At 46.1% G+C, this 25,922-nt stretch overlaps 1 protein-coding gene across 1 annotated transcript; it reads left to right on the top strand.

The window, feature by feature from the left end:
- Positions 1 to 208: 208 nt before the first annotated feature.
- AHCY (adenosylhomocysteinase) lies at positions 209 to 23,945 on the top strand. Its single transcript, XM_014876105.2, has 10 exons — positions 209 to 444; positions 2,039 to 2,229; positions 4,876 to 4,951; positions 6,663 to 6,815; positions 11,249 to 11,361; positions 13,905 to 14,112; positions 14,904 to 14,991; positions 15,930 to 16,047; positions 19,826 to 20,020; positions 22,964 to 23,945. Exons 1-10 carry the CDS (start codon positions 417 to 419, stop codon positions 23,093 to 23,095), a joined length of 1,302 nt encoding a protein of 433 aa, XP_014731591.1. The 5' UTR covers positions 209 to 416; the 3' UTR covers positions 23,096 to 23,945.
- Positions 23,946 to 25,922: the final 1,977 nt, after the last annotated feature.

Raw genomic sequence — 25,922 nt, 5'->3', positions numbered from 1 at the left:
ACGGAGCAGAGCCTAGTCCATGCTTTGAGCCATCCTTACAGATATTTATACAGCGGCTCCTGTGCTGGCACCAGTAGTGGTGGATGCAACAGCCGCCACAGCCTGCTCGGGCACGGGGCTGAAGCTGCGACAGCGGCCGAACGGGGGGGAGGTTCGGGGAAGCGGCAAGTTCTGAGGACGGAGCACGTTCCGGGGACGGGGCAGGTTCCGGGGACAGGAAGGGGCGGGACGGGGCAGCCCAGCGCAGCTCAGCGCGCTCCGTGCTCTCGCCGTGCTCAGAGCAGGCGGGCCTGCGGCCGGCCCAGCCTGGAGGAAGCGCAGCCCGGCCCCGCCTCACGCAGGCGGCACCGCCTCTACTTAAAGCGCGCCCGGCGTTCTTGCCTCTTCCTTCTGCCCGCCGGGCCCACAGCTCCACCATGTCGGACCGGCTGCCCTACAAAGTGGGTGAGTGCGAGCCCCAAGCCGGCCCCGCGGAGCTCTGTGCTTCCCCCAGGCCGAGCGCGGTGCGGGGAGAGCGGCCTCGGCGGCTGCGGCTCCGCGCTGAAAGCGTCTGTGAGGTGGAGGGCGGTGGGTTGTGCCCGGGGAGGAGCCGCGCCTGAGCCCCCTGTGCTCTGGGGGAGCCACCGCGAGGGAAGGGGCCCGGGGGCGCTACACCGCTGGCTTTCCACTCGTGGTTGTGCCGCTCTGAGCCCGTGGCGGGAACAGACTTAATACTTTCCGAAGGTGAAAGTATTTCCCAGCCTAGGACCTTTGACTCATGTGCCCTGAAGGTTTTGGCGGGCATTTCTGTAGACCTGATACTTCACAAAGAGCCCCAGTTTATATAAAGACTTGGGTGTTCCTTGGAGGCTTCATTCAAAGAAAAGAACATTAATGTCTGTAAGGCTCAGCTTCATAAATAATTTACCCTGGAGGCTCTGAGCCTAAAATACTGCAGGATTTTTTTTAAAGAAGCCCTGGTAAAGCTACCAAGCCCCTTAACAGGGGTAAGATTAAGCCTCCTCCTTTTGATGTGTTTGTTTCTGTGGTCCTTTACTTGCCTGTTTTCGGGCAGTTTTCAGTCCCGGTGGTGTACAAGCTGTGCTCCAGTCAGCTCTAGCACGTGCAATAGCTTCAGTGGCCCCAGGCTTCATTCTGCAGCAAAATGCAATTAGCATATCTGTATTAAACCCGGCAGTCCTGATGTTCCCCAGTGCTTTACACAGTCTGCCCACGAGGTAGGGGGCAAAAGAGCATCTGACTATAGTCTAAATGGAATTGGTGAATTTCTGAAATCTCTCAAAGAGTCCCAAACTGAGTAAGAAGGACACTGTGTTCGCTATTGCTGCAGAGTTGATGCAGCTGGGCATTACCTGCTTGACCCTTGTGTTTTTAAGGCTGGGGTTGGAAATACATGGTGAATGCAGTGAGCCTGTCAGAAGTCTCTCTTGATCATTTTTTGCTGGACTTTTCTGCTATAGATCCTTTTTACAAAAGTAGAAGTAGGCTGGCAACTGAGGTAATTAGGGTCACTTAAAATAAGTTTTGTGGATCCAGGGGGGAAGGACCAGTGGGAAGTACCTGCAGCTTTGCTGTGAGGAGGGGGAGCTAAATTGGGCTCAGCTCCTGGTGCACTCTTAGGGAGTATTCTCTTTGTGGGAAGCCACTGCTCTACAGCCCCACATGCATGTCAATACTGTGGAAGTCAATCCCTATAGGAAACTTTGGATTTTTGGGGAGAGTCTGCAAGAAGTGCTTAAGGCTATGGCTTACTGAATTCATGGCCCTCGGGATATCCAGGCATTAGATCACAGTTGATTTGTCCCCTCTTTCATGGTTTTTTTTTTGGAAGGGCTGTTAGGTTTGGTCTAAGCTTGTGTGCCATAGCAAAGAGCCAGGGAATAACTGGAATAGGGTCTGGCTTTTCTGCAGCTCTGCTTCCCAGCTGTTGCTGGGTGTTCAGTTCAGCTGTTGCAGCCAGTGCCTACCCACAAGTGTGTGAAAACATACCAAGGTCTCAGCTATTCAAACGCTGACACCTGCCTTGCTTCTCTTGCAGCTGACATCAGCCTTGCAGACTGGGGTCGCAAGGCCATTGAGATTGCAGAGAATGAGATGCCAGGGCTGATGAAGATGAGGGAGATGTACTCTGCATCCAAGCCCCTGAAAGGTGCCCGCATCGCCGGCTGCCTCCACATGACTGTGCAGACAGCAGTTCTCATAGAGACCCTCATCGTGCTGGGAGCTGAGGTAACATGGCTCTGAGTTTCTTCCTGAGCTCTGCCAGGTCACTGCTCCTGCTTATGTAACACCTTACAGAATCCTGGCAAATGTCTGTACTTCTTGGATGAGGCTTCAGTCTTCACATGGAGGGATTATGTCTTCTCTCCTTGAGCAAGAAACTTGTTGCCTGCCTTCAGCACACCTGAAGTGTGGGGGGTGTGTGTTTCCTGTAGACAAGCTGCAGCTTTGAGTGCCTGTTGTGCCATGTGTGCAGGGCTCTGGGCAGTGCCCACAGCTGCTCCTATGTAGCCATGCTGTGCTCGGGCTTGCAGTGCTCTAGGGACTGCCTCCAGTATAGATTAGCCTGTATTAAGAACACCACTCTGCCCTGGTAAAGTCAGCAAAATCTAATAAAGTTTTCTGAAAGCTCTTGAGCTGTGCAGGAAAAATACACGAATGCAGTGTGGCTCAGGGACCAAGGGCTGAGGTCTCCACTGAATTTTTTGTGTGGCTATGGACCAGTTACTATCATCCATATTAAAGTCTGAGATACTTAGAAGCGACTTACTGCCTGATGTCCCATGCCTGGCCTGCTGAATGAAGTTCAGACGTCACAGCTGAGTGTTCACTGTACAGGGCGTGAGGAGAGCCAGGTATCTGAGTACAATCTGCATTGCTTGTGTGCTCAGCAGGGAGCTGCCTGGAATGTTGATAGATTATTAAGTATGTATATGATCTGAAGTTCCTTCTTCCTGCAGTTTGGCTGCCCAGAGATGCCCTATATGGGATCCCTCTCTGGGAACAACAGTTAAGAATTGTGCAGTGTCATGCTGATTGAAAGGTGGTGGGAAAAGGAGGGGTTTTCTCCATAGCAGTGAAGGTGTTTCCTCAAAAAGAGGAGGAGGTAGGTATGGCCAGTGCCAGGTCAGCCTGGGCAAGGTACATGCTCTGTGCAGGTGTTCCCCAGCCTCTTCAGAGCTGTTCTGTGGTTGCAAATGGTGCAGTGCTGAAGGAGAGCTTTGATGTGGAGGTACAGCCCCGGCTTTGTTCCAGCTGCTCTAGGTGGAAGTCCTGTCCCTCTGCAGGATTTAAAAGGAAGCAGTAGCCCTTGAGATTTGGAAGTTCCTTGCTGCTTCTGTTGGTTGCTGTATCCCAATATGGCTGGCCTAAGAGGCAGTGTGTGCTTAGTTACACATTGCCAAGCTGCTTTAAGCTGAGCATAATGCCAGATCAGTGTTATATGGGATTCATCCAAGTCATTCAGGGAAGTACTTGCAAAGACTTGGTTTCTCTTAGATGTGGTTGTACCTTTAAAGGCATGTGCTGGTGTGTTGACTCCTTGTCCTGATGCCTGTGGATTAGTTTAGGCTTTGATTTGAGTTTGGATTCAGCCCTGGTTCATTTGTTCTGTCAGAACTTTGGTTCTGACAGGGAGGGAGGAATGAAACCGATAAAATCATACCCCATGTAATGAGGATGCAGCTCACTGCAGCATAGTAACCTTTTTTGGCTGGGTTAACAAGGATAGAATAAATACTCTGTGCTTCAGAGTATAAGTTCTGAATTTATAACAAAAAATAATCCTTTCCATAACCAGTGATGTAAATACTATAGTCTGATCCTATCAGGTATGTCAGTTATTCTAGGCTCTATGTCAGTACCTCAACAAGTCTGTATCAAGTCTGAAGTGTAAACAATATATAGGTATTCTATATACTTTGAATGTTTTGATATGTCCTGATGTCATCTCTGCTGGTATGGGGGGGAGCTTGCAAAAACCCAGGTGAGGCGGTGCAGCTTTAGGTTATGGATTCTGTTTTCCTGTGCTACTTCCAGGTGTTTTCATGACAAGTGTTAGTAGTGTAGGCTGCTTCCTACTGCACCCTTTACTTTGAGATGTCACTTTTTGATCAAGTGGGATAAGTACCTGAAAACAGGCTGGATGATTGTGCCTTATTGCTCTCTCTACTCAAGTTCTGTAACCAGTGAACATGCCAATACCTGCCAGTGAGCCCCATGGGGAGGAGAGGGTATGTGGCTCTGGGATGCAGTGCTGTGAGATGCAGTAGGTGTGCAGAGCCTTTTCAGTGCAACTAAGCAACATGCTGTTGCTTTTCTAGGTGCCTGAGCCTAGTTATGAAATCTGAGGAAAACACTTAGCTCAGCTGGAAAAGCTTCCATGACTGGAGCACAGAGTGGGAGGTGGGTGAGCATAATCTTAGAGAATGCCTGGATTGAGTGTAATGTTTCAGCTGCATTTCTGACTCTTGTGAGTGCCAGCAGATGTGTTGCTGCATGTCCATACCTTCAGTGGACACTTGCTATAGGGCTGTTTTGAAAATCTGAACTTTATTGACAAAAACTTCCCAAATCCACCCTGTTGGACACCCCTGAAGATCTGGAGTATGCTCTTGCTGTCTGGGAGAAGTGCTTGTGAGCAAGGAGATGGCTGAATATATGGCACAGCTAAAGCTCATTCATGTTCTGTCCATGTGACATTTTCCCTGACTTAGTCAGACACCCAGTTCTCACCTTAACTTTGCAGAGCTACTGAAAAAGGCAGAAACATGCACTAGTTTCTTTCTGTTCTTGCTCCCTTTTTAACTCCTGTGTTTGATAGAGTCCCTGATATCTTAGAACTTTGTTCAGCAAACAAAATTGGTTGTTTTCCAGGTACAATGGTCAAGCTGCAACATTTTCTCCACTCAGGACCACGCTGCAGCTGCTATTGCAAAAGCTGGTGTCCCTGGTAAGTCCTAGTTTGGCTGAGTTGGGCTGTACTGCCTGTTCCTGCTAAATCAAACTGTGTACACATCAAGCTCTTCTGAACAAGCTTGAGGATAGAAACAGTGATTGTTACAAACCAGGACATTTGATTCAGGCTGTATTGCATCATGCACAGATCTCCCAGCAAAGGCTGCTGTTGGGCTGTGTCAGAGCTCATTAAGATGATGGAATGGGCTGGGTGATGAGATGGTGTGTAGGTGTGTGTAGCTGGAGGTGTTTGGTGCTTTCCAGCAAGCTCTGTGCTAAATAGGGGTTGGGAAAGGTAAGGGAACTGCCATGTGCCCTGTCACAGCGGCAGGGTCAATACCCAAGATATTTTTTGGCTGGAATTAGCGCAGCTGTGTTCCTGCCTAATAGCCCTGAAGTGTTGTATCAGGATGCTGCTGTCTTGTTACTGTCACGTTCCAATAAGCAGCAGTTCCTCATGGATCAGTATAAATACCTGAAGCTGTCTGCTGTGTAACTCAGCTGAAGGAGATGCAATCCTCAGTACTGGGAACTGCATTACCTGAGCCTAGCTGTTGGCAGAAGCTAAATTTGGCTTCTGGCAGTCTGCTTTGGGAGGGGTCTCTCATTTCTATTGTAATTAACTATTTCCACAAGTCTTTCCCTAGCTGTGGCACGTTCTATGGCAACAAAGTGGTCCCTTCATCTGCTCCTGTGGCACTACCAGCTTCAGGCATTGCCTCTGGTGTGGGATGTCAAAGGGTTACGTGGGATTCTTAAGACATTGGGTTGTCTTCCTCACTGCTTTCAACACCCAAAACTCAACTAAAGAGCCATTTACAGTGTTTGACCTTTAACCTTATTTTTGGAACTTGCTCTTTTTGTTAATATTGTACTTCACATACTGAATTTATGAGACCTGGAGGAATGCTGGTCCTTAGGCTTCAATATGACATCCTGACACACATTACTTCAGAATAGGTAATTGCATGATTGGCTCTTCATGGCTCAAGGTCAGTTTTTTTGTGTAAACAGTGAAAACATGACAGTTTAGCCAAATGTTGGAGTGTGTAAATAATGTACCCAATTTGTGTTTGAGTGGCTGAATACCTCTGAGGATTGAGTATAGTGTGAAGAAGTACAGCTACCTGAAAAGACACAAATCCTGGTGGATGCAACATGCCAGTGGTGGCAGCCTGTTGCTGGGGTGTACTGATACAAAAATACACCCTAATTAGAGCAGATGAGGCTCCTCAGCTTGGATTTTAGTGCTGGGCTAGAGACTAGAATTTAAACTCAGTGTTGCTGAAGAGTTTATATTCTGCTGCTTAGCTTGTGCTGAAATCTGGTCCCTTTTTTCTGTTGTGCTAGAAAATGCTGTTGTTGTGTTTTTCATTTATCTGTATCAATATGTCCAGTGGATATTTCTAGTAAGTGGAGTGCTGTGGATGTGAGTCTGCTTTAGTTTGCTTTGTCTTCTCCTTCTCAACATGGAAGAAGAATAAGGGGAGCAATGAAGTCTCAAAATTTTGACCAGGTTTGTGGCCTGGAACAGTGATTATTCTGAGGTCTGTTTTTCAGTGCAAATATCTTTGCTGGCCTGCAGGCACAGATAATCATCTGTCTGTCAGCTGCCACTAGGAGCTGCTGATGAAATCTTCCCTTTGACTGCTTCGCTACATGCTGACTAAGAAACTGGCTAATGGTTTGTGTTTGTTCCCATGCAGTGTTTGCCTGGAAAGGGGAGACAGATGAGGAATACTTGTGGTGCATCGAGCAGACACTGTACTTCAAGGATGGGCAGCCCCTCAACATGATTCTGGATGATGGTGGAGATCTTACCAATCTAGTTCATACCAAATACCCACAGCTGCTGAAAGGTGACTTGTGTTTTGTTTTGGCAGGCACAGTTCTGCCTGGGAGGTTGTTTGGGGGGAATACTTCTGCAGGAATTTGCTGCTGGTATAAAAAGGGGTGGGGGAAGAGGGACAGGCATGTGCAAACAGGCTGTGAAAATTCTTTACAGTTAAAGACCAGAATCTCTTACCGAAGGAGGTGTTTCCACCTCTGCTCTGTAGCACCTGTAGCCTTCTGTGGAAAAGGAACAGTTTTCTACCTTAAATACTCATTTTATCAGTGAAGATGCTGATGGAATCAAGGTTTGCACTCTTGCTTTGATTTGCCTTCAGTGCAAGTTACTAAAACTGATCAGTGTAGTGCTGCTAGCATGTATTTATGTAAAAGGTTGCTGTGAAGGGAATTTGACATGACCAGGCTGATCTGTGCCTAGTGAGTATGACAGACTCTCCTTAGCCCTGCCAGTGTCCATCAGCTGTGCTGCAGCAAGACATGTGCCCTGGGTTGTTATAAAGGGCACATTAGGTCTGAGATGTGAAGGAAATTGGGTGGTGATACAGTGGGGTGTGTTGGTGCTTTTGTAGAGGGGAGGTTGCTGTAGAAGTCTGCTGGATCAGCTGTCCTCTGACTCGTGCCCTGCTTTAGTAGGAAGATAGGAGGAAAAAATCTAAAGGTGACAGCCTGTGAATAGTGCCGAGGGGAGTCTGAGGCTCTGCTCCTCATCCATGTGCTGCTGCAGGTAGGGGCACCAGAAAGAGGGAAACTGTCTGTAACAAGTCTCACTTTGTCCTTCATCCTCAGCCTGATGCCACTCACAATCCAACACTCAATATCTTTGTGTTAGTTAAACTGGAATGAAAGGTTTTCATTGGTATTTGGTTAGCCTCTCTTCCATCAAAGGTCTTGTGCTTCTTGGGTTGCCTCTCTGTGATATTCATGACCTCTTGCTTTTCCCATGTTTGATGCCAAGGAATACCACAATTTATCATCCCTCTCTGTCTTCCTTGTGTTTTCAGAGGCCGAAGAAAGCGTTTTCCATGCTCATTCTCTGTTTTTCACGGTTGTTTGCCTGCCATGCACACTTTGGTTGGTGTCCTTGTTCCCAGGGTCTTTGAGCTGAGCTCCTTTCACACTTTCAGCCCTCCTGTTGTACTTCTTTCTTCTCCTTAGTCCTGTTCACCCTCTTGCCTGTCTTTTGATCCTGGTATTTGGGGGACTGGCATAATACAGTGCATTAGAAAAATGGCTCTTGAACTGTCTCATGTCTTGGCATCCATCTGTAGCCTGCCTCTTGATAAAAAACATCCCTTTCTGGGTGTACTTCCTAAATTCATAGAAATTACTCTCCCTCTGGAGATTTAAGGAGTCTAGGGAGGATGCGATATGTGTCAGTGTTTCTTTTCCCAAAATGTGTGGCTGTCTGCATTGGCTGTAGTTGAAAAGCTTCTTCAGCAGTTCAGTAAATTAAGACTGATCTCTATAGAGGATGGCAAGTTTGATCTGTTTTACCTTCCAGTCCATTGCTCCTTGGAACCGGAATTCCAGAATGGCCTCACAGAGTAGAGTCTTGATCTCCTCAATCTGAGATCTGTGCTTAGCCCTTTGCTGCAAAGTCTGCTTAAATGAAGTAGTGTAGCATCCAATCTTATAGCTAACAGAGGGTAATATATCCTAAGGGCTTGTGGGAATATCTGACCTCTGGAGGTAGAACAAGAGTGACATTGGCAGAGCATGTACAGTGTGTGGATTGTGAGCACAGGAGACATTTTGGCATGAGGCCGTTGAAAATGTCATTTGCCATTTAAAGACTGGATTAGTTTTCTGGGTTGATTTCAGAGGGAATTGTCTTTCATGCTTCAGCTGCTTCTAATTTAAATAGGTCCTAGTGTGCAGCTAAGAGGTGAAAGTAATATTCCTTCAACTAGGAGATGTGTTCAATGTGTGTGTAGAACTGCTCAGTAAGCTTCCCCTCTCCTGAAGTGCGCCTGCAGTTAGAGGGCAGAATGGCCTTGGTACTCTTGGCTTATTCCATTAAGCCAAATACCCTTAGTACCAAGAGAAATAAAGGAAGGAAGGAGGAAAATGAGTTCTGACCACAGAGGAAAGTCATCTGTGCAAAAGACCTGTGTGGGGAAGATTGTCTTGTTTGTGATTCATTGATCAGATGTGCTCACGGCTCAAGTGAGAAATGCAGGACAAAACAGGTCTGAGCATTTAGCACAGCTGTGTCAGTTTAATTCAAACTTGTCCTTGCTGTCCCTTCTCTGCTCTCCAGCCACTCGGGCATTGATCATGAGTGGTATAGACAGCACTTGGGGCAGTTGCAGGGTGGTTTAGACCAGCTGTAAATGGCACCTGGGGCAGTGCTGGGGTGCCTCTGGGGAGGGGAAGCTGTTGGCATACAGGATGTGAGGTCTGCTTAGTGCTATGGAAAGACAATCTGCTAAGCTCAGGACTCTCATCTGGAGAGATCCTTTGAAGGATGAGGAGCGTGTCTCCTATTTGCCAGATACGCAAGAAGAGAGAGGACAGGTTAGAAGTGGAGGTTTCTGCCATGACTTGCAAAAGTTTTCCTTCAAGGGGATGACTGTCCATGATCCAGGCAGTTGCTCTAGAAACTGATGCTCATTGGGATACTATCTACAGATCCTCCATTTCACTGCCCACAAGGCTGTGCCATGAACTTTAAACTCTCCTCCCTCCTCCAAGCAAGCCCTAAATACGCCAAAGCCTGAATGCATTCCCTCAGCAGATGGCCATCAGGGAAGTGGGGCTATTGGGGGCTCTGTGGTGAGACAGAAGTGGTGGGCATCAGTCAGCCTAATCATAGAATCACAGAATGGTTTGAGTTGGGATGGACCTCTAAAAGACCATCCAGTCCAACCTGCCTGCAATGGGCAGGATGCCTTCAACCCAGGTTGCTCAGAGCCTGTTGAATGTTCCCAGGGATGGGGCATGCAGCACTTCTCATGGCAGCCTATACCACCTTCATTGTAAAAAAGAAAGCTGCCATATATCTAATCTGAATCACCCTCTTTTAATTTAAAACCATTCCCCCTTGTCCTGCAGCAGCAGGCCATGCTAAACAGCGTGTCCACATCTTGTAAGCCCACTTCAAGTATTAAAAAGCTGCATGGAGCCTTCGCTTCTCCATTTAATTAGCCTTTTCTCTTCTAGTGCTGTTGGTTTCATTTCCTTCATGTGCTACATACAGAGTGGCCTGGGGAGCAATGGGAGGGTCTCATGGTTCACTCTCAGGCTCCACTGGGGAATCTGTCCAAGTTCTGCTGTGAAAACCATGTTGAATTGCATTCAGAGGGCTTGGGCTTGGACCAGCTCACAGCTGGATTTTTTGAGTAGTGAGGATGGATTTGGGCCAGATTTGGCACCTATGAATGAGCAGTGCCTTGGAGCCAGGAAGACCAATTGTGTCACGGGTGGCATTACCAGCTGCTTAAGGGAGGGGATTGTCTTGCCCTGCTCTGGGCTTAGGCAGTCCCACCTTGAATATTGTGTGGCTTTGGTCACTGCAATATAAGAAAAATGTTGAACTATTAGAGAGTGTCCAAAGGAGGGACACAAGAATGGTAAAGGACCTTGAGGGGAAGCCATATGAGGAGTGGCTGAGGGCACTTGGTCTGTTCAGCTGAAGGAGACCTAGGGGAGAACTCATTGCAGTTACAACTTCCTTGTGAGGGGAAGAGAAGAAGACGACTCTGATTTCTTCTCTATGACAGTGACAGGAGCCAGGGCATGTCTGGAGCTGTGCCAGGGAGGCTCAGGCTGGATATCAGGGAAGGTTCTTCCCTCCCCCCGAGGGTGCTGGCACTGCCCAGGCTCCCCAGGGAACGGGCACGGCCCCGAGGCTGCCAGAGCTCCAGGAGCGTTTGGACAGCGCTGCCAGGGATGCTCAGGGTGGGGCTCTTGGGGGGTCTGGGCAGGGCTGGGGCTGCCCTGGCTGACCCTGGGGGTCCCCCCCAGCTCAGGCGTTCTGTGGGTCCGTGTGGGCCGGGCTGAAGGGCCCCCGGGCTGCCAGCAGAGGGCGCTGCGGCGTCGCGGAGCGCGGGCGGGCCGGGGCTGAGGCTCTGAGGCCGCCCCCGCGAAGCCCGGGCCCCGCTCCTTTCACCGCCCCCGCGAAGCCCGAGCCCCGCTCCTTTTATTCCCCCCCCCGGCTCCTGTCCCCCCGTGGAAAGCACCTGCCTGTCTTCCCCAGGAGCCGGGCTGCTACAGCCTGCTATGGAGACTGGTGGGCACAGCACTGGCAATTGCTGAGGTGTGTGGCTCTGAAGTGCATCCTCTGGTGTTTTCTGCAGTTGTTTGAGGGTTTTCATTACTTCCTTGCTCTCTGCAAAGGGATTGTTTAACTTAAGCCTCTGGGAGATGCTCCGGGCATCTAATGGGCTGCTTTGCACGGCATTGACTCCAACTAAGGTGAATCCTTTTACTTTTCCCACAGGAATTAGAGGTATTTCAGAAGAAACCACCACTGGGGTTCACAACCTGTACAAGATGAAGGCCAATGGGACCCTGAAAGTGCCAGCTATCAACGTGAATGACTCTGTCACCAAGGTAGTACAGACAAAGCCCTTCTGCAGTGTTCTGCTCTCTGGCCAGCTTGGTGTTGGGGTGATGTCATTCCCATGAAAATATTCCTTTTCTTGCTGAGCTTTTCCTGATCTGGTTCTGAACAGAGATTTCCACCGTATCCTGAAAGTGAGGCCACGATAATGATGGGACATACTGTTGTAAATATTCTGTTGTCAGGACATCGAGGGCTTTTGTTTGTATGCAAAGGACATCATTCTTCTACTGTTTAATAACGCTTTTGGAGATCCTGGGCACAGTCAGTACCTGTGGCAAAAAGCCTGTCCTCACTCTGAGTAGCTTAAAGGCTCCAGGCAGGTGTCAGGTACCAGTGACTTCCTTGAGCTTCTGTTGGTAAAGGTTGGTTGTGGCTGATCTCTGTGAGCAGCATTTGCAAAGGAAGAGGAGGACAGGAGGGAGATATTTATCCCTTGCTTAGCTTTAGTACTGCTTCTGAGGTAAACCCTGGTGAACTGAGAATGAATTGGAATGGTGTTTAAAGAGTGGTGGTGCTTTTTGGCTGCAAATGAATTATAGTGGGAATTAAAGGTGTACTAAAAGTTTATGCCTGTTGATGTTTTTTAAATCTAGTTACTGACTCTGTTTCAGGTTCCTGTTGGGTTGGCAGTTCCCATATTTGTCCTGCCTTCTCTGCAGTTTGCTGTCTCCTTTCTGCTCACCGAGATGCATCTGACACTTATTTCATAGGCAGTGTGCTGGAATCCGGTTAATGTTGAAATAAGTTCTTTACATCCTTTTCACCCAGATTTGTGCTGCTTGCATAATAATTACTGTTTAGTAGATTTGGAAATTCAGATGTTTCTAACAAAGCCTCTTGAGGGGATTTGGGATTCTAGTGCCAAACAAGTGCTTATTTTCAAGTACTGTTTTGGTATTTATACAGTCCAAGATTACAGATCTCTGGGAAAATGTGCAGCTGAGCTGACAGATTCTGCTTTTCCAGTCTGATATTTCCAGTTGGTGCCAGGCTTATGTGCTAACATTTGGAGAAAAGAAGGCAGGCACAGCAGCCAGCTCTGTTCTTCCCCTCAAGTGTATTTTGGATGGAGCAGATATCTGCATCCAACAAACACTCTGTTCTCTTGCCTGCATGGGAATGCACAGACACCTGGAAGGCTTTGATTGCAGTTGGGGGATTTGGTGATGAGGAGTCAAATCTGACCATGCTGCTTTGCTTCATGCTGCAAGGAAAATCTGCAGGACTAGAAAAGAGGGATACCAACTGGCACTACCTCTAGAATTTGAAGGGTTTGTAACACCATCTTATGATCTATTAATGGCAGCTATTCCTCTGATAATGTTTATAGGCACTGAGTCAGAACTTCTGGATCTAAGGAATAATTTGTTACACTTAGGCCAGTTTCTGCCATGGGCAGTTTATCCCATTTCTAGTCATACTTACAAGAGCTGCAGGTGTTGTAGGTGCACCTTCCACTAGACCAGCTTGCTGCCTTTGGGAATTTAATCTTAAAATTGCCTGTAGCAGACAGTGCTATGTTAAGTGAGAGCAAGAAGAATTGGTGCCCTAAGGCTGTAGAAAGCCAGGACAGGCTTTGAGACTAGAATTTTGCTGTGAATGGAGATTGTTTTTAGTATTGCTTCATTGGGGAGCACAGCACAACTTTAGTAGCCAGATTCTTTAAAACTTCTTGGTCTCTGTAACTCTCTTAATAATCAAATCTGTTTGTACAGCCCTTCCTCCTGGTTAAAATAAAATGCTCCAGGAGAAGGAGCATTGCGAAAATCGGCACAATAAGGTGTGTTTGAGTTTAGGAAAGCCTTCAAGGGGTGAAGTAAAGTAATATTTGATGTTTAACTTAGCTGAGCACTTTTGATTGGAGGGTCTGGCTGTTAATGTCAGTGTTACAGTAGAAGGATGTTGTGTGATGGGGCATTAGGAGATGAAATCCAGGAGTTCCTGGTTGCAGTGGCCAGTATCATGAATGGCTGCTTACTGAATTTTTCTAAGTCTGAGCAGTAGTGAGTGATAGTGTTAGGGTAACTCTTTGTGGGGGAAGATGTGATTTTTGATCTTCTGGGGCTGCAGGAATCTCCTAGTTGATGTGGGCATCTTGCTGCTCTGCAGACTGGATGTGTCTTGTAAAGATAAGAGGATGTGCTGCTGGGGTGTTTTGCCTTGCTGTGGCACTTGGTTCAGTTCATTGTCTGGTAAACAGCAGCAACTGGTTTAGGAACTCAGACCTACATTGGTGTGAAGGACACTTGATAAATTCAGGTTACCTCTAACAAGTTTTTAACAAGTCCAAGCCCTGGTCAGTAGACGGGATGTATTTGTGAAATGCTTCTCACCATGTTGAAGCCTGTGTCTGATATAACCCTATAGACTGAAACTGGATAAATGAAAGCATCAAAACAGGTTGCCTATGGTAGTTAAAGTATTTAAATGACTCCCATAGTACTTACACGTAAGTCCATTTTCTTTCTCTAAGGAAATTGCACTTGAGTGGCTTTCATCTGTTCTGAAACTGCTCTGTTTTCTTCCTCAGAGCAAGTTTGATAACCTTTATGGCTGCAGAGAGTCCCTCATCGACGGCATCAAGCGTGCCACAGATGTTATGATTGCTGGGAAGGTGGCAGTGGTGGCAGGATACGGGGACGTGGGCAAGGGCTGTGCCCAGGCCCTGCGGAGCTTCGGAGCCAGAGTCATCATCACTGAAATCGACCCCATCAACGCCCTCCAGGCAGCCATGGAAGGTGGGAGCTGAAGCAGAGCAGGAATTTGGGATTCTGACAGGATCTCTGCACGTCAGTGTAGAGCAGGAAATGAGAGCTGGCCAGGAGAGGTGCAGTGGGTTTCAGCCTGTCCCTGCTGAGTTAGAGTTGAATCCATTTTAACTGTAGGAATTCTTTCCTTGCAGTTAGGGAAGGAGTTTGTTCCTAGAGGCCTTGAAGGTGTTTTTGGAATCAAGGATTCAGAGACCATAGGGGATAAAGCTGAGGAATTGTCCTCAAGTTGTGCGGTTCTAATCTCCGGTGTGGGATGAGGCTTGACTGGAATTCAAACATGAAAAAATACCGGGTCTTTCCCTCAATAGGTTTTTATGAAGAGTAGTGCCATGCTTTCTGTCTTTCCAGCTGAGCTCAGGGAGTGCCGTGGAGCTGTTCTCTTCTGGGGGTGCCTCATGTAACTGTGCCACTTGTTACCAGTTTATACCATTTCTGATCACACCTGCCAAGAACCGCAGGTGTTGTGAGGGCACTTACTTTGTGAATTTGAACCCCTGAATCCAGTCTGAGTGCTGTGCCACACTATACCTCTGGAAACTGAATGCAGAGATCCACAGATTGAGGGATGGATGGTTTTTGTGCCATATTAGTGTTTAGGGAGACCAGTATCCAGCCACCTTGCATCATTCCTAGGTCAGGCGTGGGCAGAAAACATTTGACTCATTCTTTCTCTGCACTTTTCTGGTGTTCTGGTATTGTGTCCCACTTGTTAATAAATGTTGGTGGTTGTGTAGAGAAGTAACTTTTTCTCTTTTCAGGTTATGAAGTTACAACCATGGAGGAGGCCTGCAAAGAGGGCAACATCTTTGTCACCACCACTGGCTGCACTGACATTGTACAGGGCAGGTACAGCCAAGCCACTTGCTTTAGTGAAAGCATACCTGTACAGTTAGATTTCTTTTTTTAAATACAATAATAACCTGTCAGCAATGTGGTTGGGGTTAGCACATAGTCTGACTTCTGGACATTAGAATTTAGCATGAATTTAGTGAGAAATTAAGTGTTGGGTGAATTTTGTTGAATGTTGCCACATTGTAGTTGTTCCTGTTTTATGGAATGTAATGATGGAGAAACAAAAGCTGCAGAGGGGTAGATTGACTTCTGGAGAACAAGGGCTGAATTCTGTGTTAGGCCAGACAAATGTGAACAGAAGAGGAGGCAGGTAAAGGTTGAAAGTGATTCCATTCGTGGATGCATATAGCAGCTGAAACTAGTTTGTGCTCAGTGAACTGCTCTGCAGTGTTTGGTTACTGCTTCTAAGAACTCAGTTTATATAGCCCCAGCTCCACACAGACTCCTTCCTTTCTTTGCTATGATGACTGTACTTCTTGTAATGGAAGATCAGATTAGGTGGGAGGAGATCAGGCCATTAGTGTCTAGAGATGTAAAACTGCTGAGAACTTCAAAGTCATGAAAAAAAAAAATTTCTTCTGTGTAAGGAGAATAACTGCAGGTATTTGTTTTGTCAAACAAAATCAAACAAACAAAATTCAATCAAAAATTCAAACAAAAGTCAATCAAACAAAATTTTATTACTTTCCATACTGGGAAAATACTTTCTCTCCAGTAAGCTCTTGCATTCTTGGGAAATGTCCTTCCCAAGGACTTTCAAGAAGCTTTAAAGTCCTTTCCAATAGACTTCCCATGCCTGAAGGGGTTTCCAGCCCCACACACCTTGTGAGAGTCAATGCAGTTACTGAGCTGGCCACTTGTCAGGGCAGTGAATTGGAGCATCTGCTGAGGGGGAAAACTGTGGATTAACTTTTGATACAACTTTTTTGCAGGCACTTTGAGCAGATGAAGGATGATGCCATAGTGTGTAATATTGGCCATTTTGATGTGGAAGTTGATGCCAAGTGGCTGAATGACAATGCAGTGGAGGCAGTGAATGTCAAACCTCAGGTGAGGCAGCTTTTCCACAGGCTCTCCTGCTGGAAAAAGGCAATGGCTGCTCAGTGTCTGTTTCTAGAAAGGAGATTATTTCTCTTGATGTTCTTTGGTGTTTCTAGCTTTGTTGGAAGCCACTATTCCTCTGGTCAGAATGCAGATTCTGCTAACCTGGCACAAGCTGCATGTGATATTCTTGGGTTGGCACTAAAGCAGTTGTTTCCAGCCAGTGCCCAAGTCCCTCAGGGTGATCTCTGGGGTGAGGTGCCTGGTGCGGGTACATCTTTCTCCATGTGTTCCCACTTCCTTGAGAGGCAGGGGCCTACCCTTAGTGCTGATTGTAGGGAATTAATTGCATCAAGTCCATTCAGCTTTGATGTTTGGGGCATGGGTAGGGGTATACAAATGTGCTTGCTTTGAGAGCCCTGAGCTGAAAACAATGCTGTAGCTTAGCTTCAGGAAACAAGTTGGATGAGGAATACAAAGCAGACCATAAGAGACCCTATAAAACTTAAGAGCAGAGCCCATAGATGGCCTGCTGCCTGACCTGAATTTCCTCCTGTGGAGCTGTTTGCTCATGTACTGCTCTGCAGCAGAACAGTTGTGGTCCTAGGGGAATCTCAATGGAATCTCTTTCGGGATTCTGTCAGGGTTTGAAAAAATTCACTCCTATTTGTTTTCAAAGTGTGGCGTGATTTTTTTATTTTTTTTAATCTACTCTGAGATTGAAACCTCAGGAAAGCCTATCTGGAGCTCTGCCAAACTTGGGTTACTCTTCCAGACTTGGCTTCATTTTAGAAACCTGTATGGGCAGACCAGGCCAGATCTTTCACCCTTGCTCAGCTTGCATGCTCACCATGTATTTGCGTTAAGCTATGGCTGTAGCTACACAAGGAAAATCAGAATCTGAAAATTTCAGCTTTTCTACTGTGTCTTAAAGCAAAGAAACAAAACTGAATTAGATCAAAACTGTTCTGTGATACCAGCATTGAGGGAGAGCATCACATAAAGCAAACCAGGCTTTATCTGACTTGGTGTGCGACTTCTGGTTACCTTTTGAAGAGCGAGTTTCCTTGCTGATAGCAGGATTCTGGGACAGGTTTTTAGTTTTAATAACACCACACCCAAACACACCTCTCAGATCTCCATCTGCCCTTCCAATTTTCCTAACTCCCCTGTGGCTTATTGGCCACCCACATCAAAGTCTTACTAAGCACTTGTGAGAGTTTGGTTGGGACACTTTGCACAGCCTTAACCAGGTCTAGAGTTATACCCTCAAGTTCTATGTTCAGGTTTATTCTTGCCCATGGCCTTAGTGGAGCTGACTCTGCTCAGCAGCTCTTATCTTACAGGAGCCCACAAGAACCCGCCTGCTTTGTGCTAGCTCAGGTTGTTTTAAAACTAAACCTTGGACTGCTTGAAGAATAAACACTGTTGAAGATTGAATTGGGTGTTAATATGGCACCACACAAACTATCTGCAGAGAGGCAGTAAATTCCTTTTTGTATGCTTTGCTTTGAGTAGCCAGGCTGGCATTGATGACAGAGTGCAGTAAAGTGCAGTGTGGTCCCAGGTATGAAAATTGTAAAAAGTTTTTAGTTTTAAAAAAATAAAATTACCTTTTGAAAAGGATGGAATTGGGGTTAGGGTTGTCCATATGGATTAATACTGAAGAAATAAAACTTTTCAAATATTCAGATTTTTACTAAAACCTGGCAGCTTCTTTTCTATATCCTGAACCAGAGAGAGGAATATAGTACAAGAGCAAAAATCCCTGACTTTCTCTGAAGACATCTGTCTCTTGATGAGAGGATTAATGCCAGGGCTGAGGGTGGTTAACTTCAGCTGAAGGTACAAAGTAATTGAGACTGTGTCCAGCATGAAAGTTTCAGTACCAGTGCTGGGCTGATGTAAGAGATGCTTAATACTTTAATAAGAAAAACATCTTACTGTGCCATTGTGACTGATGTGTTGCTTTCAGAGGACAGGTAAGGAGGAAATAGGCTTTTTACTGAAAAGCTGGCAGGTTGGTTTGGCTCTGGGTTTGCACTGCAGCCCTGCTCAGCTGTGTTTGGGTATCAGAGACTGACCTGCAGCACAAACTCAACTCGAGAGGGCAAGGCAAGGTCAGGGTCAATGAACTGGCTCGTAAATTATTCCCATATAGTGTGAAGGGAAGTGCAAAGCAACGAGAAAGTCTAGAGCCAATTAAATTCCAATGGGGAAAAGGAGGAGGCATTTGTCTAAGTGTGGAGAGGAGCTTATTGCTTGGATAACTTGAATTCTACTTGTGCAGGAATTTCTTGAGCTTATAAATCAGCCTGTTTATCTGCCTGTATAGGAGATGTGTTTCACAATACTGACTTAAGCATCTGCTGATACCACTACTATTTTGTATTTATTTCTGTGCATTAATTTTACATTTTCTGTGTTCCCCTGTGCATTGAATGACTCCTTTCAGCACAGGTTGCTGAGGGTGTGGAGTTCTATGCACAAGCCAGCAGCTGTCGAGGGGCAAGTTGTGTGGATATTATGTAAGAATATAAGATTTTGACACCTAAACTACCTAATTCGGAGTTCAAAACTGAAATGCTACATTTAACTGCTCAACTATCTTTTAGTAGTTCAATCTAGAAGTGCAATGTTTGTTATAAGTAATACTTCAGCTGTTCTCAGGATTTTTCATGTTCTGCTTCCCTTCTGGTTCCTTCTTTGTTTTGTTATTTCCTCCCATAATCTCATGATGGTCCATATGGGGTTTTTTGGGTGGAAGGAGCACTGTCACTGGTGGTCCACAATGGAGAACTGGCGTCCAAAATAACTGCAGCTGCTCAGGGGGGGATCGTCCTTATCCCACCTGCTGAGTGCTTTTGGGCAGGAGAAACCAAGACTGATTTAGGGCTGCTCTTTGAGGTGGTTACTGCCTGCATGTGTTGTGCTGAATAATCTTATCATGTGAACCCTAGAAGCAGAAATGCTTGAAGCCTGGGGGGGGCAGGCAGGTGGAGACACAGACCTCCTCTGAAGGTAGAATACCTGTTATAAAAAACATGGTTTGTATTGGTTTGCTCTTGGCATCTCTGCTGAAGTCCTGCACAAGGATGTTTTTTCAGAAGAGGGTATTGGTACAATTGCAGCCTCATCACGCATGGCTTTTAATTTACAGGCCAAAGCTTTAAGAACAAAATTGAAAAATATGTGTTTTACGTAATATTAAATAACTTGTAGCTTCTGAAGTTTAAATACAGCTGTGGGGAAGGACCCTTTTAGGTCTGTCACAGTGACATTATCTGTCTCCCGAGTTGTGTGAGACTCTCACAGCTGAGGCCCTGCCTCCTTAGCCCATCTGAGCAGGACTCTGTGTGCAGTGTCCTGCTGTCCCTGGGGTGGCTTGGGAAGGATCGTGCCTGTGGTCCTCCAAGAGCAAAGCAGAGTGCACCATGAGCCAGGGCATTCTTTATTGTATGTATGGGCCTGGCAGAGCTGGGAACAATTCCAGGGGACCTTCAGCAGGCTGAGGGCTCTGGCTGTCACCCTGTGTTAGATGCCAAGGCTCTGGACTGATGCATGGAGATGGGAGGGCTGGTTGACCAAAAAAAAAACCAAACCGGGAGGGCTGGTTAAATACCGAGTGGATACCAGGATGGGTGTGCTGTGAGGGCCAGGGTTGCTGCAGCCTTCGCAAACACGGCATGGAGGGAGGGGTGTGTGTTTAATTCCGTGCTGGGTTGCTGAGGGCATGGAGGTCCCTGGGCCCTGCCCCGTGTCTGACGTGGCGCTGCTGCTCGCACAGGTGGATCGCTACACCCTGCGCAACGGCCGCCACATCATCCTGCTGGCCGAGGGCCGCCTGGTCAACCTGGGCTGTGCCATGGGCCACCCCAGCTTCGTCATGAGCAACTCCTTCACCAACCAGGTCCTGGCACAGATCGAGCTCTGGACTCACAGTGACAAATACGCCGTGGGGGTTCACTTCCTGCCAAAGAAGGTGAGTGACAGCCGCACAAAGAAAGGTGCTGGTAAAGGAAGCCAACTTCAGGTGTCGCTTTGTTTGTGCTTGAACTCATTTTCCTACTGAAGGTTTTTGTTGCAAAGTGGTTCTGTCCTTCAGAGGATGTTTGGCTTCGGATGTGCTAGATGTGAATGGGCTGTTATTTTTTGTGCAGAACTGGGACTTGCCTGTCCTGTGATAAAACATCCAGGCATTTTTTGACTTCTCTAAGGTGCTAGGATGCCCTGTGCTGTCTCAGGGTAGTTGGAAAGCTTTCTCCAACCATCTTGTTCCTTCTACAAACCTGTCTAGCAGTGTAGTGGGCAGAGTTGAAGCTGGAGTGAAACGGAGTCCCTTTTATGATGGTTGATAGAGTCCTGATCCCATTTGCACTTGAGAGAGTTTATCACAATCTGGTCCTAATAACTCCACAAAATATTCATGACAGATTCGGATTAATGACAATCCTCGGAATTCCCTTTAAACTTTTCTCTGCATTCTTTGTTCTTGGAAAAGTCTGGATCATGTCACAGCTTTCACATTGCTTTTAGAAAACTAACATGGTTTTAATTTTCCAAAACAAGCCTGAGAATTTGAGATGGTTCATGGAAAAAGAAGCTGGAGTGAAATCCCACTGCCTTTGTAGCACAACTAGGTGTGAGAGTAAATGTGAAAATACTTTCCGTTTGGGCTTACTAATCCTGAAGAACTTAAGTTTACGAACTCTTCAGTTAAGCATACCAGAAATGCAGTGTAGGAGTGGATCAGCAAACTGTCACATAGTTGTCTTCAAAGAAACAGTCTTACTGACAGTTCTCTTGAAAATGAGAGCCCAGTTTTGCTGATAAAATGTGACCTCCTCTCACTGAATAACAATTTTTAATAAGCATATTTGAACTGGAAAGACATAGAAATGAGAAGTAATGTCCAGAGCAGTTAAATATGAAGTTGCCTGTTAGAGGAGCATATGACAGTGATCGTCTCAGGTTCATCCACTATGACAAAACACTTCTGATCTTCTGTGCCTCACAGAGGGCTTTATTCAAAGAATAAAGCAATCACCTTGTCAGAACCAACAAGAGAGTTTTCTCTGATAGTTTTCTGGGTTAGTGCCTTTCCTTTTTCTTGTTTCCTTATGCAGTTGCTTTGAGGTCCAAATATAAGACTTAACAATTACCAAGTACCTTACACTGCACTTTCTTTAACTGCAAGAGTATTGCTTTCATCAGCCATTACAAATGTGCACACATTTCTGCAATGTGTGTTCCTAGAAATCTAGCAAAACTCTTGTCTCTATGTTCTTGGCACCAAATCTGTCCTGCTCAGCTTTGATTTTAAGGTGAGAATGTCTGCTTATCTAATTTGTGTGTCTCTATGTCTAAGTCTTGAAGTCCCTAAGCTGAAGCAGCTGTGAAACAATTGATCCCTGCTGCCAGTTGAAAACCTCATCTAGGTATTGTCAGGGACTTGGTTCCTTTTCAAGTGAGTGAAATCTGTCTTAAATTCACTGGAAATACACATGTGAGACCTTCATACCTTAGTCTAATCAACCAGATAAGAATATACTTTCTGACCCTCCTTTTTTTTGTTTCATGGCATCCTGACAGGATGTACTAGGCTCAAATACTCGATTCCCTTCTAAATACAGATCTTCCCCTTAGGTTTTCTTTCTCTCATGGTTTACCTGACTCTTTGGTGGATTTCTTGGTTCACTGCCACCATTTCAACCATTTCCCCTTAAGTTTCTGATTTTGTCTTGTCACCTTTGGCTATACTGGTTCCCAAGAGATGCTGGCAGGTCCACAGTGGTCACTGTGAGCAGGCTGAGCTGCAGTGAGTTGCACTCTATGCAGATGGAGCTTTTTACCTGGTTCATGGCATGGGATTACTTCAGAGTAGTGGCTTTGTTACCACAGGCCCTTGGAGGGGGAAATCCAGGACTAAGTTTTGAATCGTTTAGGCCCTTCTGGTTCACACAAGCTGCAGGTTTGGCCCTTGATTGTTTTGCAGCCTTTCATACCTACTTAACTAATATGAGGGAAATATTGCTGGTTTTCCTCTGTGCTGCTGGGATTTAGACTTACCTTGTATTACCACTGTTTCCTTTGCAATGATTACCTGGTTTTTGCAGGAATTACAAATGGGCCGACTTGTCCATTATCCCTGCTTGTGCATTCTGCCTCTGAATATCCCCTGTGGCTGTACATCTCCCTCTGACACAGCAGCTTGTTCACCATCCTCCTGTTCGTTTTCTGACTCTCCTGTACCTGCTTCTGGAGCACCTAACTGCCTTGTAACTTTACACATTTTTCAATTTCTTGAGTTTACACGTCTGTCTGACACCTCTGGGATAGAGAAATTATATCAACCTTCCTGTGCTTGTGTCCTACAGCCCAGCTTGGTTTTATTCTTCATGAAGACAGTGCCAGTAGATACAAGTAGTCTTGCTGAATTGGAGCTTTTGGAATTAATTTTATTATTCATGTGCCCCTAGGATGGGATATCTGGGGTGGGTAGGAATATTTTTCCACTATTAGGACTTAATATTGTAGGATGACAGTGTAGTATGTCCAGGTGTCTTTGTAGTATAAACTGGGCCTTTATCATTCTACCAAACTGGATATTCTTATCTCTGAAGAGTTAGATCTCTGCTCTTTGCCTGCTGGATGGATGTGAATGTGTAAATGAGATTGAAACAGGTTTGATTATATGAAATTTTGTCTTACTTAAACTTAATTTGACTTCCTCAAAAAGCACAAGGCTCTTCCATGTGAGTGCAGGTCTATGAGGTGAGGAATGTTGGCAGGAAAAAAGTTGTATCACTATTAAGTCCCCCCTTGGGGCTGCTATTGGTTTCCACGTATTCATTTCTGTGACTGGGATTTCCTGAACTAACAGAACTCTGTTCTAATATTCTTTTCTCCATGTTTTGCTTCCCAGCTGGATGAAGCTGTGGCTGCTGCTCATCTGGACAAGCTGAGTGTGAAGCTGACGAAGCTGAGTGACAAACAGGCCAAGTACCTAGGCTTGTCCAGAGACGGGCCCTTCAAGCCAGACCACTACAGATACTGAGCAGGTGGCACTACCCAAAGACCAAAGTGCAGGGCTACAACCTTCCAAAGCTCTTGTGTGTGCTGGGCTTCTGAGGACGAGCCTTTTGCCATTTTCCTCTCAGTGTTGCACAACCCCTCCCTTTACCAGGGAACCTTCAGGGCGCTGTCAGTGGAAGAGGATCACTTACTCCTGGAATTAAATTGGTTACGTAGCTAATGTCACAGTGAAAAGGATCCTGTGCACCTTTTGTTGGTTTGTAAAGCTCCAATAAGGGGAGCAGTACAGAAGGTGGCTAAATGAGAATGTGCAGTCTTGTCATACAAATGACTGACAGCTTTGAACAGGCTCACCAGTGAGGTGGGGAGTGGTTTCTGCAGGGAGATGGTTTTGCCATGCCCTGCTCCAATCAGGTGAGTTCCATTAGGAGACAGGCAGTGTCAGGCCCTCTCCACAAGAGTGCCCTGGTAAAGTGCATATTGTGAAACTGGAGGAAATAGGGAGGATATGGGTTGTTTGGTCTCCTTGCTGTAAAATCAGCTCAGCCTCCTATTCAGAGATGAGAGCTGGAGCTTTTATCTGAGTTAATTTACTCCATTGATTTTGGTCAGAACAAAGACCATTTTGTGCTTCTGCCATACCAGCTTGAGGAGGGGTGAGATAAGAGAGACTTTTAGCAGCCTTCAAGTGTGTTTTGTACAACTGAGGAGCCACTGAGGGGATGGTTGGGTTTAGGGACCTTGTTCAGTCCTCTGCAGACACCAGCAGCACACTGCTACCCCAACTTGATTTCTCTGAGTTGTCATGTCTGCTGTATCATGTTTGTCACTGACTTCCAAGTGCTTTTATTAAAGATCTGACTGTGGCCTGACTTGTTTTGTGCAGTGTGATGTTTTGGGATTTGCCATGAGTTTGTTTACCTTTGTGTGATCTTTGAGCTACTGAAAATATTTAATGTACCCATGTGGGGTGTCCTCAAGGCAAAAGCCAGTGCTGTGGCTGCATCTTGTACTGGGGTTGGGAAAAACTGCTCCTCAGGAAATATTTGAAGGGCTGAATCTTACAGGCTGGTCACTCTGCCCACACAGAATTATCTCCATATGCCATGGAAGCTCTTTCTTGCCACTGGTCTCTTCAGTCAGCATTGCACTGTGGACCAACTCTGTTTCTGGATATGAGGATAAAAGGTTTGGAACGATGTTACAAAGTGCTTGACATTCTCAGATTCATGCCCAAACCTCAGTGAGCAGTTGGAACAGATGGTGTGGAGTGTGAACTGTTGGAGGAGGAAACCAGAGATGAGTAAACAAGGTGTTGCTCAGTGTGCAGCTGTTTTCATGGTTTTGTTTTTCTTGACCTCTAAAAACCACGAAGTTGAACTGGATTTGGGTCCCAGAGGGGCACCATAAATGACTCCATAATCATTAATGGTGATTGTCCTTTAAGAGACACACAGCAGTTGAGTACACATCTAAATGTAGGTGATGTGCACCTTGTGCTTGTGGCACAGAGTAACAATGGTGGAAAAAAAGTCACTGTGGTAGAACAAATGCAGTAGGAAAATAAGGACTGCCGGTATCCTTACTCCTTAGATTCCACTACTTGGGCTTTGGCTTCTCAACCCATTGCACAGCTGTAATCTCTATGCTGAAGTGCAAGGCTGTAGTTCTGCTTTTGGATCATGGATTCCTAAAATTCAATTAGGAAGGGCCACCTGGAGGTCTCTGATTCATCCCTGTCCTCATAGCAGAGCCATGCTGAGATGAACTTGCCCAAAAGAGTTTCATCATCTTAGGCTTCTCTCCCAGAATGTGACCACCCTCTGGTGAAAGTATTTTTCTGTACATTTAACTGGAATTTCCTGTGTTACAGCCTGTGCTGGCTGCTTCATTTTCTCCCTCTGTGCTTCTGAGAAGGGGCTAGTTCCATCTTCACTACATGCATGATTCCATAGACAAATCGGGGACGTGTCCAGACTAGCTCTGAAAAGATCTCATCTGCTTTGCAAGGCCCTGGGCCAGGGCATTAAAGCACCACTGTGGGAGCAAGAACTGTCCAGTACCTTTCTTCAGCATATTCATTAACCAAACCAATGGAAATCTATTTTGCTGCTGAAAATCCACTATTGTGAACAAGTTAGCAATGTGGGATTATGATGGCTTGATTTGATAAAAGGCAGGATTTATATTTGGAATATATTTTTTAGGTCTTGTATTTATTTTTTGCTGTTGAAGAGGACTAAATCAAATGCAGGCTTTAATAAACCCACTGGCAGAATTTGTGCTTCCCTCCCAGTGCAGTTGTGGTTTGGTGGCTGCAGCACTGCTGTGGTCAGTACCTGTCACCAGAGTGGTTTGGAAACTGGAACTGCAACAAGAACGTGTTGAATATTTTTGCTTACTCTTTTTTTTTTTATGCACTTCACATTCTTGAGGTACATCTGTTCACCCTCAAGGGGGTCATCTTAGTTCTTAATGTGGTATGAGCTGTTTGAACTCTTTCTCGAGGGCAATTTTGAATAATCTTTACAGTAGAATACACATTTCTCTTCCATTTCAGAAGCTTTCCAGGACGAATGAAAGACTTGGAAACCTGACCTTTGGTGTAGCAGCTGATTTCCTTTAAAAAAATGCGCGTTGTTCCACATTGTGACACCCTGCTGCTTTCTTAATTAGTACAATCCACATTACAGCAAAAGTATGCCTAGGTGGGCAGGGAGCCAAGGGCAGCTGTGCTGTCCAGAGCTGGTGTGTCCAGCAGGACCAGGGCAGTGACTGCTCCCTGTGCTGGGCACTGCTGAGGCCCCACCACCAATCCTAGGGTCAGTTTTGGGGCCCCCTCACAAGAA

The sequence above is a fragment of the Sturnus vulgaris genome, chromosome 17, assembly GCF_052056855.1.
Source record: "Sturnus vulgaris isolate bStuVul1 chromosome 17, bStuVul1.hap1, whole genome shotgun sequence".
Lineage (NCBI taxonomy): Eukaryota > Metazoa > Chordata > Aves > Passeriformes > Sturnidae > Sturnus > Sturnus vulgaris.
This window is presented reverse-complemented; position numbering and strand designations above follow the sequence as displayed.

Coding starts and splice junctions, on each gene's coding strand:
- AHCY (XM_014876105.2), top strand. CDS start 417: ATGTCGGACCGGCTGCCCTACAAAGTGG. Junction 2,230..4,875: donor TCATCGTGCTGGGAGCTGAG/GTAACATGGCTC, acceptor GTTGTTTTCCAG/GTACAATGGTCAAGCTGCAA. Junction 11,362..13,904: donor TGAATGACTCTGTCACCAAG/GTAGTACAGACA, acceptor TTTCTTCCTCAG/AGCAAGTTTGATAACCTTTA.